The following is a 14,500-nucleotide window of genomic DNA, read 5'->3' on the forward strand; positions in this document are numbered from 1 at the left end:
AAGGGATTGTCTCTCAGTCTCCCCACAGAAATGGAAAAGAACAGGAGCAAGAGGGACCTTAAATCTAGTGGTTACTTTCTGGTGTACAGTACTTAAATACCAGGGTCACATTGTCATGTATACCAGCTGCCACAGACAACCCAGATGCTCATACAGTGTTTCAATGCCCACCGTGTTTCACACAGGATCCTTAGTCCTCAGTCTCAATGCACTCTCAGCTGCACGATTGTGTTTCAAATTTGTATATTCAACGGTTTTACAGAGTTGTCTCGAATTCAACCCGAATATGCTTGTATCCTATTTGTGACCAACGTCTGCTCCCTTTTGTTTATATCAGGTATTCTTGAGCAATTATTTACTATGTTTAGGCCTTTAGGGTCCCAAGCTCATGCTTTATGTTCCTGAGATATGCCTTCTGAAATTAGCTAATTGTTCAGCCCATGCATGAGAATGAAGAGAGAAACAGATTGCCTTTTGATTGTTTCACCACTTGGAAGGCTTCTTCTAATTAATACCAAGTCTTTTGCATTGAGCAAGAGAAACAGACAGCATCTTCATGAGATATGTTAGTTATTGTTGTAGCTACTTTTATCATGGGGGATTGTGGTTTTGGTGGCTCCAAAGTTCTCTTGTCCTTGTTTGGGTATTTAATTTGCAAGATTTCAACATTGGCGCGATGACAAAAGTTATCTCCTTCTAATGTCGTCTCACGGGAATCAGTCTCCTTGCAAGAACGAAAATATTGTCGCGTGGTCAAGCCAGGGAGGCAGAGGGCGCACCAGAGCCACAGTCGGAAATTTCGAAAATGTTATTCAGTATAAATATATATATATAGATGAGTTATTCGGTGTTCTTGGAGATTGTATTGGTTCCTCTCTAAGTGACCACTAACATTACCTATATTTCTTCCACCATGGCTCTACTGCTTGCGATGTTGCGACGTATAAGATTTTATTTAGATTTTCATCCCTTCTCGGTTAAAATAAAAAATAAAAATTTGGCCTGTTTAAACCCAATAATCTCAAATCTCTCCACCGTTTAAGCTCCTCTCTCTACATTATTTTGTTGATTTTTAAAAATATTTTCAAGTACCAACCAAATACCGCAAAAATAAAATTTTAAAATTTATTTTCTAAAAAAATATTTTACATTGTAAAAATTTTACATCAAAACAAACGGTGCCTAGTAATTCTACGTAAAGCAGTCAAATTGATGTCTGCTGGTGAGATGTTGACGAGGAACGAGCTGCAGGCAGGTACTTTGCGACTATCCAACATTGGGTCCCATTTGGGGTTGAAACCCATTTAAAGCATTAACGTGTGTCATGGGAGTTTATTTGGTTGGGGTCAAATTAAACTGTTTGCTGCTGCAGCATTTGCTGAAGGCTTTTTCAAAGGCATGTAAAAGAAAGAAAATGGGTTCGGACTTTACGCGTTTTACTCTCAATCATTTACGTAGCAACCGGAAACATTAAAGAGTAAGTTTTACATGTGACCCTCGGTGAATACTTCATAAACAGTGCAGAAATTGCAATTAAAAATGGGAAATGATTTTGTCATTTCCTTTTTTTGTTAACGTCACTCCCCTGCAAGTGTATTTTTGCACCAAAAATACAATTGTAGGGAAGTGGCGTTAACAAAAAAGGAAATGGCAAAATCAGCGGCCTTTAAAAAGGACACATAAGCCAAATATTAGGGTTCTCCCTCTCTCTTCCTAGTTTACTTTGCAGTGAGTGATACGAAAAACCGAAAAAACCGACCGAAGTAATCAGTCCGGTTTGGGAAAGAAATTCGGTTCAGTTCGGTTTTTGTTTATAGAAATTTATTTTTTCGGTTCGGTTTTCGGTTTTATTGAGGTTTCAACCGAAAAAACCGAACCGAATTGAATTATAATCTGGATCATAATTTTTTTCGGTTTGGAATTTACTGGCCTAAATGAAGCTTTAAAAGTGTGAAATTTGTTTGATTTTGTAGTGTGTTAAGACATAAATCTTGCATTTTTAGCCCAAATAGGCCCAATATATTGGTGAATAATTACTTTGTTCCATTTTTTGAGGTCCAAAAGAGGCCCATAACTTAAAACCGAATGAACCGAAACCGAAAAAATCTATATCCCTTTCGGTCGGTTTCGGTAAGTGAATATGGAAAACCGAACCGATATTTCGGTTGCTAGGTAGGTGAATATGAAAAACCGAACCGATATTTCGGTTGCTAAAATTCTAAAAAATCGAACCGATATCACCCCTACTTTGCACCACTGTTTGCCTCCGCCCGCGGCCCCGCACACATCCGCTGCAACCACCACCCACTTCCACCCCATTCAAGCCTTCTCGTGAACGTCAAATCTGAATCATCTGATCCAGTTCTACTTCGTCCCTAATCCAAATCTGACGGTGGACTGTCCACCGCATTTCTTGCGGTGATCGTAGTGGTTTTTTTTTTTTTTTTAAACCATTCAAGTCCGAAGACGAAGATTACATCGCAAAACTCAAGAGTGCACCAAACCACCTAATCCGGGACTCTAGGACACCCTACAAAAGCAAATCGGCACTATGAGAATCTCATCCGCGGGACGAGGCAGAGAGATCTCAAACGAAATCCTAGCACAAACCATTACACAATAAGGAACATATGTAATCGAGACAACAAATTTTGAATCCAAAATTCCAAATTTTGTTTTTTGGGTAATTGATCATGTTATCTAACCGAACATGTGAATTACTTTTCAATTAAATTTCAGGATATCATATCCCTTACCATCAGATACGAAATACCATTTTAATTCCTCCAACAATGATTTCTCAGCACACAGTCCAGTCATTGATGGGGTTGAATTCAAATAGATCAAATACCCTTTGGGTTTTGGAGGTGTTAATCTAGTTTTTCCTTTCTTTTTGGAAATTTTGTCGATTATAGTTACGGAGTCTAGATTTTGTGCAGGTTAGTACATCCTCTTCACCAGCAACTGGATCAGAAATCCAGGATATATACATGTACATAAATTAAGGGAGTTTTACAATTCATTCAAACAGGGGAAATGGTTGTGAAAGATAGAGTTGCTCATTTCGGGATGATGGGTTTGGAAAATAGATTGGTAGAGAGTGAAGAATTTTTTTGTTGATTTTGAGAAATTGCAGTGTTCAAAGTTGGTGGTGGTTGCGAGAGAGTCGCAGCAGCGAGGGTTGGAGGCCTACGTGTCCTTTTCTCATTGGTGCACCGTTTAAGTCTTGTATACGGAGGCTCCGTGTAGAACATTACTATCATTTACTTTTGTTGAGTGATAGAGAGACAATGAGTGAGTGACCCAAATTGCGTGTTGGCAATCTTCTATTTGCAGGGAGTATCACATGGCAATGCCACATGGTACTCCGAGAGAACCCGATAATAATCTACTCCAGACACAATTCTGTCATCTCTCGTGCCCACAACTCATGCTTGGCATAGCCGCACAATCAAAAGATTTAGAGAGAGTGAGAGTATTTGTTTCGGGCAAGAGATCCTCTATGCCTAAATTTTGGTGTACTCGTGTACCAAGTGTATTGCAACCGCATGATCGTGTATAAAGATTCTCCATGTAAAGAATCTCACATCATCCAGCGGCTGCAAATCACTTGGTACATGGGTACACCAAAATTTGGGTATATCACTTGGTACATGGGTACACCAAAATTTGGGTATATCATTTGGGACATGGGTACACCAAAATTTGGGTATAGAGAACATTGACCCGAGTTTCGTGATATGTGGTAATACAAAGTGAATAGAAGAATTCCCGTTTCCCATAAATAGTGAAATGAAGGTTTAGATGACAGGAAATATCTGAACTACGTAAAGATAGATTACATGAAATATGCAACCACCACCACATCACAGAATATGGCTTCGGAACTGAACAAACAAGGAGAAATCAGGAATTTCAAGGAACTGTCAACACTACCGAAAGACCTAAGGATCCCAGTAAAACCAATCAATCCAATAAATCAAAATTCTGAGGAAATCTTACTTGCAGATGCTAAACGAGGAGTCAGTCTATGAACACTTCAACAATGTAACTCGTGGGTTGTTACCATTTGGATCAAAATGCAATACTGGTGCTTTCACTGGGGGAAATAGAAGGAGCTTCTGATTTCACAAGATGGGAGCCTCTGGCATTGATATCAAGGCCCTGCATCTCGGAGAGGACCTGTGATTGGGATGCCATGAGAAGTGAGTGGCGGTGGTTCAGCATGTTAGACTGGTTGGGGTGGAACTGCAGCATTTGCATGTGACGGGGATTGTTTGGCCCTTGTTGTGGCTGATAAAAGGAAGACTGGGCAAATGGATGATGCTGCATGCCAAAATTGTAGGAATCTGATGCGGATGTTGATTCTCCGGTGGCAATTTTGAGCCTTTCCACTTCTTGCTTTAGTGCTTCATTCAGCGCTGTGGTTTGGAAACAGTTTTGTAAAGGCAATATCTTGGTATTAATCTCACATGGTGCATCATTGAAAATACATGAGAAAAACATCATAGTAGATGGCTACTAAACTGTAAGGACATAGAATGAAATTTTGTTCTGTATTTTGTTCATTGCCAAATTCAGCCTATTCATAAATGTTTTTGTAGTCACAAATGTTGCATGGAGGTATTTGATGGATTCAAATACGTATCATGTAAGGACATGAAAACTATGCAACGCGGGATACACTGGACACGATGTGAGAAACAACTAAACCTAACTTTGCTTTAAAGGAGAAACATACCATCGCGTAACTGAGCTTGTTGCTCCATAGCTTGTAGCCGAAGCTTGAGCTCGGTATTTTCGTTAGAAAGACCTGATGTGTCTCTCTACAAAAGAAAAGAAGGCCATGAGCTTTTAACATTGGCGTATATCAAAAATTTTAAAAGCAATGTGTGATGAAGGACTTCAAGGACAAATAATAAAGTCTTTAATTCAAGTGGAGATTTATTAACACCAGGAGTGAAGGGTCTAAAATTGTGGTTAACGGTGTGAATCCTTGGATGGGCACCGTTAATGAAAGCTTTTAAAGAACCTCAAATGTCTGAATTGGAAAATATAAGATAGCCTGAAGTGGGAATATTTCAAGTGAGCAAACATTTGAAAGGTAGGATTAATAGATTACCGCGGTCCCAGGGAACTTAACTTGAAAGCCATTAACACAAGGAATTCGATCTCAAGAATCAAATTACAGAACATAAAATGTATATGCACGCGCATGGAGAGAATAGGTACACCATACCACAGTCTTTCGAAAACACTCACAATTTTTAAAAGCTTCATAGGAAACAACTGCATGCAAATAAAGAATCAGATGGAGTATTTTATTTGCTGCTACACACAGATTTGTCATTGTCGGCACAGATGCACAACATGATAACTGATAGAGAAATAAAATCTATGGAGCGACCAGGAAGTAAAACCAGTTAAGATAAGCACAACTCTGTGGAACAAAATACATAACAGTGATAACACATTCATCTAACAACTAAGATCCGTAAAGCAAGCCACTATCAAGCAAAAACCACCTGGAACAGTGTGAGTTGTGCAGAGAGGGTGGTTGCTTCTGTTTGCAAGGTGAGAACTTTTCTCTCAAGTTCTGTAATGTACCGAGCTTTCCTCTCTTTTGAACGAGCAGCAGACTGCCGATTTGCCAGAATTCTGCATACATGATGGCGTTGCCAGTATGAAAAGCAGAAAGCCAAATTTTCAGAGAAGGTTTTTAAATAATTCGAATTCATAAAAGAAAATTTCCTTAAGTTCCAAAGAATTGGGATGATTACTAATGCTTATCCAGTTTCAACCATGCTCAAAAGACAATAACAATATAAAATGTACTATGTACGGCATACGACGATTAAGTCATTTGAATTTGTTTATGGGGTTATCTGTGTAGACATTAAGACCAAGTGTCAAGAATGTAATTGGGTTAATAAAACCAACCAAGTATACATTTTAATCAAGCTTTTCATCATTGGTAATCTTTCAGAACCATTTTCCCAACGCTCCATCTGGTAAACCGCGAGAACAGCCTTATGATGCGTAAAGTTATTACTTTGTCCTTTACCTTCTTTCATGGCCATTTAAATTAGGTCTAATCCTCAATGGTTTGACTGATCAAGATCTACAGTTCTACATAACAAAATGTACAAGACAAAATAATAGTGCTTGATTAGGGAGAGCAGTTTAGGTAGTGTGAGGTTTACATCCACTACCACAGTAATGACGGCAAAACCCACTGATATATCTCGTGGCATACAAACGTCAAATTACCAATGAAAACAACTGACTAATTGAACATGTAAACAGCAAAACAGAACTATGTCCAATTTTAGCCCACTTGGCCTATATATGGCAAATCAAATCCCCTATTCAAGCAATAAATGAGTTTCAACTTTGTCTGCGACTAGAGGCAAAAGTTTGGACTTGAGCAACCCACAGATTCACAAATATCAACTGAGAAAACCAAATTCGAACTAACGGCGTGTTTGCAATCGCTGTATAGGTTTTAAATTATGGGCTGCAGATTATAGATTTTAGATTTTAGTACAAGCAGAAAGACGTGACGGGTTTAATGTAGTTGTGAAATTATAGTTAAACTGCCGTAAATGATGGCACTGTTTATTGTGAAAATCGGAAAATCAGCTTTCAGATTACTTACAATCTAAAATCTAATCCGAAAAGCAACCCAAATCTAGCTTTTCTAAAATCAAATCTTAGACTTGTTTCATCTAGACTCTAGAATCTCAAAATCTGTTACTAAGAATTTTTCACACGTGTTTTTTGAAGAGACTTAATCGGAATTTTTCGAATCTCCCCACATGAGTGTGGGCGTTCTTCCTTAGATTGGCTTTTCCTTTCTATCTTTGTTTTCTTTCTATTGGTTAAGTTGTTGGGCTTAGTTATCTAATGTACTCTCACAATTGAACACGAATTTATGCAGGGACATGTTAGTGTCTCAGTTTGTACTTTGTAATTCATACATGACATTCATACATGACGTAAATAATATCTTCGATCGATTGAAAAAAAGAAAGAAAAGAAGTCACTTTATGAAACAAGTCAAACGGTAAGCATACCTCTTGGCCCGCTTAGGATCGATGGCCCACAGCTCAGCAAGCTTCTCAGGCGCCATTGCCTTCTTCGCCTCTATACTCTCACTAAGCAAAACCGATCCATCAACCGAATTACTATGCCGATGCCTAGGCCTCGAACTCTTCTCTCCGCCGCCGTCATTGTCACCTCCGTCGGCGGCGGCGGATCCGAGCTTCTCCATGTCCATGTAAGTGCAGAACAGATCGTCCTCCGATCCGAACTCGTCGAAGCTGCCCGACGGCCCGTCGAACGCGTCCGGCCCGAGATCCAGGTCGTCCGGGAGACGGAAGTTGACTTCCGAGTGGGCCCGGCGGTGGTGTGCCGACCTGAACGACGCCGTCGGAGTTAGTAGCTTTGAGTTCGATGGATCTTGCATTTTGATGGCCTCTTCGGTAACAATCTTCCTCTCTCTCTCTCTCTCTCTGAAATGGAGTAGTATATGTTTCTCTCTCTATATCTGCGGAGAGGAGAGGGAAGTGTTCTTCGTTTTCTCCACTCTCTCTGTGTCACATGGAGCAGAATATTGGAGAGAGAGAGAGAGAGAGAGAGAGAGAGGGAAATGCAGGGAGGGAGTGGACCGGCGTTGGAAGGGTGTTTGTGGAATTTCACGTGGGTTTGACTAATGGAGTATGTCTCGGGTCAGAGTGTAATGGATCTGACTGGGGTGGGAGTCGTGGGACGGACCCGGTTGACAAATGGGCTTGGTCCGAAACTTGAGGGGTCGTTGTTTTTAATTGGGCCAAATTTCGAACTCTACCCAAAAAAATAAAAAATAATTGATTAGAGTCGACCCAAAGCTTGTTATCTGCATCCTAAAGAGTTGAATTGTCCTTGGTCCCAAAGGTTACTCAGGTTGCTCGGTGAGTTTGTTCCCCACACAATTAATTAGGGTTTGATTCTTGGAGTCATGCCACAAGAAGTAGTACTAATTTTTTGTGAATACTCTAGATCCGATGTGAATGGTCTGACTTTGACCGGACCGAAGAAGAAATAAGTTGAGGTCAAAGTGTTCCAGAACATTAACCGCCTTTTGAGGTGGATAGAAGAGGCATATAGGGAGAATCCAGATATACAGCGTTTTAATCTCTCCTTCTAAAATAATCTCCCCTCATATCATATTCATCTCTCCTTTATTACATCTCTTCTCCCCTTCAAAATTTTAACTTCTATCAAACAACTCGTAAGGGGTTACTATTTGATAAAGGTTTTCATGAGAAATGGTTTTGGGTAAGTAAGGATGGTAAGCGAGTCTAAAACTTGTTTCTTACGTTTCACATTTAAGTTGTGTGATCAAACACCCGAAAGTAGGTGTGACTTTTACACTTCTGTGACTAGAAGACTCCATGCAAGTTGGGGAAACCCATCTATTGCCCGCATACGAGGTAAACGATGACATAATTGACATGTTTTCAAAGCTTCGACAACATTTTACTTACTGCGGGATTTCAAATCAGAGAAATTAATAGGGGTAAAATTAAGTTCACTAGCGATATTTACCCAGGGAAAAAAGAAGAACAAAAAGTTCGCCTACGACCTATAAACTTGTTGATTAGTTTCTATGCTAGGGTAAACTCACTCGCAACATGACTGTGAAGTGCAACCCTTTTGGTAAAAGAGCAATGCGGCCATGTATGCTGCCACATACATGGCCGGGAGGATTTTGAACGGAATTGTGTTTGGAATAGTATTCTAAAATTGTGCCCGACTTTTTGTTGGCTAAAAACTCCTTTGTCCCGAGAGAGTTACTTAATCAAGGAATCTAAGATCTGTGCCACCTGCCCAGTATAGAATCAAAACAGCTGATTGCTGCAATCACTCAACAAATTCCTTTCCTCGATGTTTTAATGCAAGGGTTGGCAAAAGGAATAATTATTAAGACACAAGTTCGATACACAAAATGTGTTCGAAGCAATTCGAGATATATGTTGCTTTCACATGAATCTTGCTGGACATGTGTCCGAACCTGTGTTTGTAGCACTGCTATTAGCAAAAATTGAAGCAGGTACAAAAACTAGTGCATAATAAACTCCATCATGGATTGGTTGGTTTACGGATTAGTCGAGATTCGCGCAAACCGATCCAGACGTTTGAGTTATTAGAAAAAAACTCTATCATGAATTGGAGGGTCCACCAGGGAACCACCGTGATACAGACGGGACGCAGGTGGACCAACCACCACCATCTTAGGCGGCGTGGGGATGTCTCTTGAACCACAGGGGATCCCCACCCCCATGTGCCACTCTTTTCCTTCACAAAACAAACAGAGCCACCATTAATGGTAGTAATTAATTTGTAGGCCCATAAAGATCTCAAATCTCCTTAGAGGTCCCTGTCACAGATAAACGTCAAGCCATTTCAATTGACTTTATCAAAACATGTTCGTAAGTGAATAAAGTATTTTAATCTATAAGTCATGGATTATCATTTTTATCTTACAAAAAAACTACTATACGAGTCTATGATACTCTTATGATCTTATCTCATAATTGCTCTCGAACTTCGTTGGTATTCAATCTTATACTAGTAGCTTAAAGTAGGGTTCTATTTGGCTTTATGGGTTCGGATAATATATGAAATTATAGTGGAGGTTCTCAATTAGTATCACCACAGCCCACGGGGAAGATTCTGCCATAGGTAATGACTTCATAGTCTTTCCCTCATAACCCTTTTGAAAGCGGTAAACTTGTACGTCGACTGCGGGAGAGTTATGCACCGACTGTTGAGTGTTTATATTGGTCGCGTGCAAACATATACTTTAAGCTGAACCGTGTAAAATTTTGTCTTCTCGTATGGTTGCTCTTCTTCAATTGTTTCTCAGTTTTTGGTTTCATGTTAACACAATGGTTTCATTGTACTGTGATTAGATTGCTCAAATTGTTGATTCCGAGTTCCAATTGTAAAACAAGGAATTTGGGGATCAAATGTGTTTTATGACATCAGGAATAATAAGCTGTTAAAGGTACCACAAGAGTATGGCGGCACATGCAAGTGGAGAGATAGCTAAGTGGTAGGTTCGCACTATGTACTCCTATGCATTTGACAGGGAGTTCAAACTTCACCAGCTACAACTGACAATGTTGAGCCGAGAAAAAGAAGAGTAAAAAAGAGTGTGGCGACGGCGGCGGCACATAGATCTGCTACTGGCCTAATGATTAGAAATTGGCTTAAAACCTAAGATGAATGATTGGACCCTGCTCTCTGAATATTAACACGGGGCTGCAGTTGGAGTGGGAGGAAAAAGGATTTGGTGCCTGAGAATAATCACTTTCTAAGCTATGGTCTAATTGTGATTAGGTTGGGATCTGGTACCATAATATATAAAAAATTCTCAAGCAGCCTTTTCTTTTTCCCCCCTCCTACTTGATTATAAAGTTTAATCCTAATGTCACATCCATCAATCCCAACTAGTAAATGAAATTGAAAATGAAACCCAAACGTTAAAAAAAATTTGCTTTTAATTTTGGTATATCTTCCCCCATCTGTGCACCCCAGCCTCTCCAAATATAAAAAGCCTTCTCCTTTCTTTTCCCTGAATATCAATTTTCTTTAACCCATACATGGAAAGAAACCCATGAATCCCAACCCCTCTGTTTCAAGGAAATTTTCCAAGAATTCCTCCGCTTCTTCAATCTGAATCCCTTTCGATCCTTCCCTTTTTGTTTTGCCTTATTTGGGCCTTGTATTGAGGAGGAAAAAAGGGTTTTGGATTATTTGGTGACATAAGAAAGCAGAATACTAGTACATGTGCAAGTTCCTGAATTCAGGTAACCATCACCTCTCCCCTGTCTTTTCCTACGTTTTCTTGATGTCTTCTTCTATCTGGTTTTTAAGTCCAAAACAGATTAAATAGAACCTACGCCTGTTCTCTCTCTTCAACCCCCCTCTCCTTAAATCATCAAAAACCCATTTCAGTCTAGCTCTTTCCGCTACCATATAGCAAAGGGAAGAAAACTGAGATATTCAAGGAGGCTGCAAGACATAGGAAGAAAGATTTCAGGGTACATGATTGAGATGAATTCCCTACTTTCCATCTCCTTCGTGGTACGATTCGCCGTTGAATTTCCTTGGAGCAACGAAATGTCGACCCGGTTCGCTTGATACTAGCTAGGAGGTAGAACAACTTCGATTATCTTTATTTTGTGCTTGTTCCGGGAAGGAAAAAGAAAAATAGCCGATGGATCGTTATCATCATCATGCGCACCGGCTGCTCCTCGATGTGGGGCCCACAGCGCCCCCGGCTGACGGAATCAAGACGCATGGCATGTTCTCTAGCGAGGCGAATTTCGATACCAACATGGTGATCATACTAGCAGCCTTGCTGTGCGCACTTATAATCGCGCTTGGACTCAACTCGATCGTGCGCTGCGCGCTCAGGTGCAGCAGGATGAGATTCTCTTTCGAGTCGCCAAACGAGGTGGAAGCCCGACTGGCGGCGACAGGGTTGAAGAAGAGCGCGCTGCGTCAGATTCCGGTGGCCGTATATGGGTCCGGGACTAATATACCAGCCACGGATTGTCCGATATGTTTGGGGGAATTTTTGGGTGGTGAAAAGGTTAGAGTCTTGCCCAAGTGTCACCATGGGTTCCATGTGAGGTGCATTGACATGTGGTTGGCGTCACACTCGTCTTGTCCCACGTGCCGGCAGTCATTACTGCCGGCATCTTCTCATGCAACGGACGCGGAAGGCGGGCGGACCTCGCCTGGAAATGTAGCAGGAGGGCACGGCGATGCAACCGGATCAATCGAAGAGGTAGGTTAGATCAATTGGGTGATTACTTTTTGTACCGGTACATCTGCTTAGACTCTCATACCTTGCGGATTCCACATTAAGCACTTGGTGTGGAACCCAGGAGTAGTCTGTTTGGTACCAATGAAGCATCGCTATCTTTTAAGTATCTTTTGTTTTATAGTGTGACGAAGTTGCAAAAATTTCCAAGGAAAGAAAGAAATTGAGGGTGTAATTTACCTTTTGAGTTCTTATAGAGATTTACAGTTTGGTTATGTAAGGATTATCATTGAAGAGGTTGCCTATCTACAGTTCAGAACACTCTATCAATTTCACCATGTTTCTGGGTGGATCCAAGAAAGGGACTCCCAATGGTATAGAAAACATAATGGCCTCTGTAAGGCCGGGGGGGGGGGGGGGGGCAATTACTATCAAATCACAGGCAGATTCCTGTTTGGTATGGATTTCCTTGCCTCCTAAAAGAGAGATCCTGATATCATTTGGCTTTTGGAAAACACCAAACACGCTCTAAAAGCCTTTATTTTGAAAGTGATAAATCGAAAATTGATATATGCTCATGAAAGGTTTCTTTTTCTTAATAACCGGATGATGTCCGAACCAGCTTGTATGTATCTTTACTAATTCTAAGGATCTGAGGTTAACAACCGGGTAAACATTCAACGGCCTAAAAGTTTTGACATTCATGAAAAGTAGAGGCAAGTATGAAAGCTAGTAGTAAAAAAGGCTAATGAATCAAGGGTTAAATTGAGATCTTTAGGTCGGCAAACTTCAAAATGTGAGATCAGTATGCAGGGTAAGTCAAAAGAATTCCATTCCTTTTCGTTGTCAAACAAATCATGATAGAATCGGAGAGAGAGAGAGAGAGAGAGAGAGAGAGCACTTAAATGTAAGATCGATCTTAAACTTTCGACTTTTTGATGTGGCTTGTTTGATTTGATACCCATAAATGGAGAAGAAGCATATGGAACGCAAGGAATCATCACAAATGTGCTCGTGGAATGGGGAATCACAAACTCTGCATCTTTTTCTTCCTTCTTCTCCTCCTCATCTTCTTCACTTATCGTGGACCACTTGGGCGCCCATGGTATGTGACTTCGTTAATTCCTTACGGCATAGTTAATTACTAAATTAATTTGCCGGATTAGAAATATTAGCGTCTAGGCAGACGCGGGACGCGGGTGCAAGTGATCGGAGAAAATCTACAATTAAACCAGCTTTCATTAATGAACAATTCAAATGCATCATGCATGAACTTTTGCGCATTCTCATGATGCTTATGACATTTAACAAACAATAGACCGCCAATTTATACCTTGATTGATCCGCTTGAATTTTCTTTGGTTAGAAAGAATTGCGAAAAACTAACGGGGGCTAACTCAGTTGGTCACGACTCTTGTATTTCACTAGGAGGTCAGGAGTTCGAGTCTTCCCACCTGCGTGTAGGTATTCTTTCCTTTTTATTTGTTGGAATTATTTTTCTCCTTAAAGGGGCTTGTAGTTGAAGTTGGCTTATAATAATTGTTGTTTTTTTGATTGAGTTATTTATCCTATTGGTTCAGTTGTTAGTCTTGATTATCTCGTAGACTCTCACACAATCAGGCCCAGCCTTGAAATTTTCGAGGCCCTAGGTGGGGTTTCGAAAATAGGGCCTCTCATTTGTTAGTATAAAAATTTGTTGTTCACTATTAAGAACAAACTAACTCTGTAGCTTAGTGGAAAAGTGATTGTACCGCTTACATTGGTAGCTTAGGTCGCGAGTTTGAGCCAAGATAGTTGTGTTTTGAAACCTTTTTTTAGTACAGGTAACAAAAATGGCCTTCAAAATTGAGATTGCCCAAGGATCGAGCTCGCGATCCCTTGATCAAAACACACACGCCTCTACCATCAAGCTACATCAACCTATTTGTAAAATAATTTGCATGCATAATATTTAATACATTCAACTATTTTGGGGCTCTATTATTAGGCCCAAAATGGGAGGCCCTAGGCCGCCACCTGGTGGGCTTATGCCCAGGGCCACCAGGCGGCCGCCTAGGGCTGGCCCTGCACACAATATATTTCATACATGATGCATCAATTTTTATCCCACTAAATGACAATGGATGCATCAAGTCGGGGGATAGGGAGGAAAATTCAACCAAAAATTGAACGAAAACACAAAAATAAACACCCAACCACAATAATTCCCAAAATTTATATGCATGTGAGGTCAACACTCAAACACAGTCTTTCTGACCTAAGAGACTCGGAAACCACTAGGACTAAGAAATTACTAAGAAGTTGCCATTTCGCATTTTAAACGTTCCATAAGGGCGGTTTCCAGATCTCAGTCCAAGTCCTAAACGGACGTCGTTCTGCCCTGAGAAAAAAGGTGGGGTGGGGTAGGTAAGTCAACGCTGATGCCTGAGCGAGCGGGGTTCCAGTGCAATTGGGTATGCGTGCAGTTGTTTACAGCTTGAAAGGGGTTCACGCACGCGCCAATATTTATTAGAGCAACTCCCATGTAATTCGTTACGAGAATAAATTCTTTACACTACCGGTTTAAACATTTGTTTCCTTCAAATCAATTGCATTGCGACACGTGTCAAAACAATGGTCCTAATTAATAAAATATGGCGACGTGGCGCAATACAATTGATTTGAAGGAAACAAATGTTTACA

At 40.5% G+C, this 14,500-nt stretch overlaps 2 protein-coding genes and 1 long non-coding RNA gene across 3 annotated transcripts; 2 read left to right on the forward strand and 1 right to left on the reverse strand.

Moving 5' to 3' along the window:
- Positions 1-49: 49 nt before the first annotated feature.
- Positions 50-1,430, forward strand: LOC131301524 (uncharacterized). The gene is made up of 2 exons (XR_009191316.1): positions 50-337; positions 438-1,430. It is a non-coding gene; the product is annotated as an uncharacterized LOC131301524 (long non-coding RNA).
- Positions 1,431-3,760: 2,330 nt separating this feature from the next.
- On the reverse strand, positions 3,761-7,657 carry LOC131301518 (transcription factor RF2b-like). The gene is made up of 4 exons (XM_058327871.1): positions 7,077-7,657; positions 5,526-5,658; positions 4,742-4,826; positions 3,761-4,421 (listed from the first exon to the last, which is right to left on the reverse strand). The coding sequence occupies exons 1-4, from the start codon at positions 7,466-7,468 to the stop codon at positions 4,075-4,077; spliced, it is 957 nt and encodes a 318-aa protein (XP_058183854.1). The 5' UTR covers positions 7,469-7,657; the 3' UTR covers positions 3,761-4,074.
- A 2,780-nt stretch (positions 7,658-10,437) lies between these two features.
- Positions 10,438-12,093, forward strand: LOC131301523 (RING-H2 finger protein ATL74-like). The gene has a single exon (XM_058327881.1). It carries the CDS (start codon positions 11,267-11,269, stop codon positions 11,849-11,851), a length of 585 nt encoding a protein of 194 aa, XP_058183864.1. The 5' UTR covers positions 10,438-11,266; the 3' UTR covers positions 11,852-12,093.
- Positions 12,094-14,500: the final 2,407 nt, after the last annotated feature.

The sequence above is a fragment of the Rhododendron vialii genome, chromosome 9a (assembly GCF_030253575.1).
Source record: "Rhododendron vialii isolate Sample 1 chromosome 9a, ASM3025357v1".
Taxonomy (NCBI): Eukaryota; Viridiplantae; Streptophyta; class Magnoliopsida; order Ericales; family Ericaceae; genus Rhododendron; species Rhododendron vialii.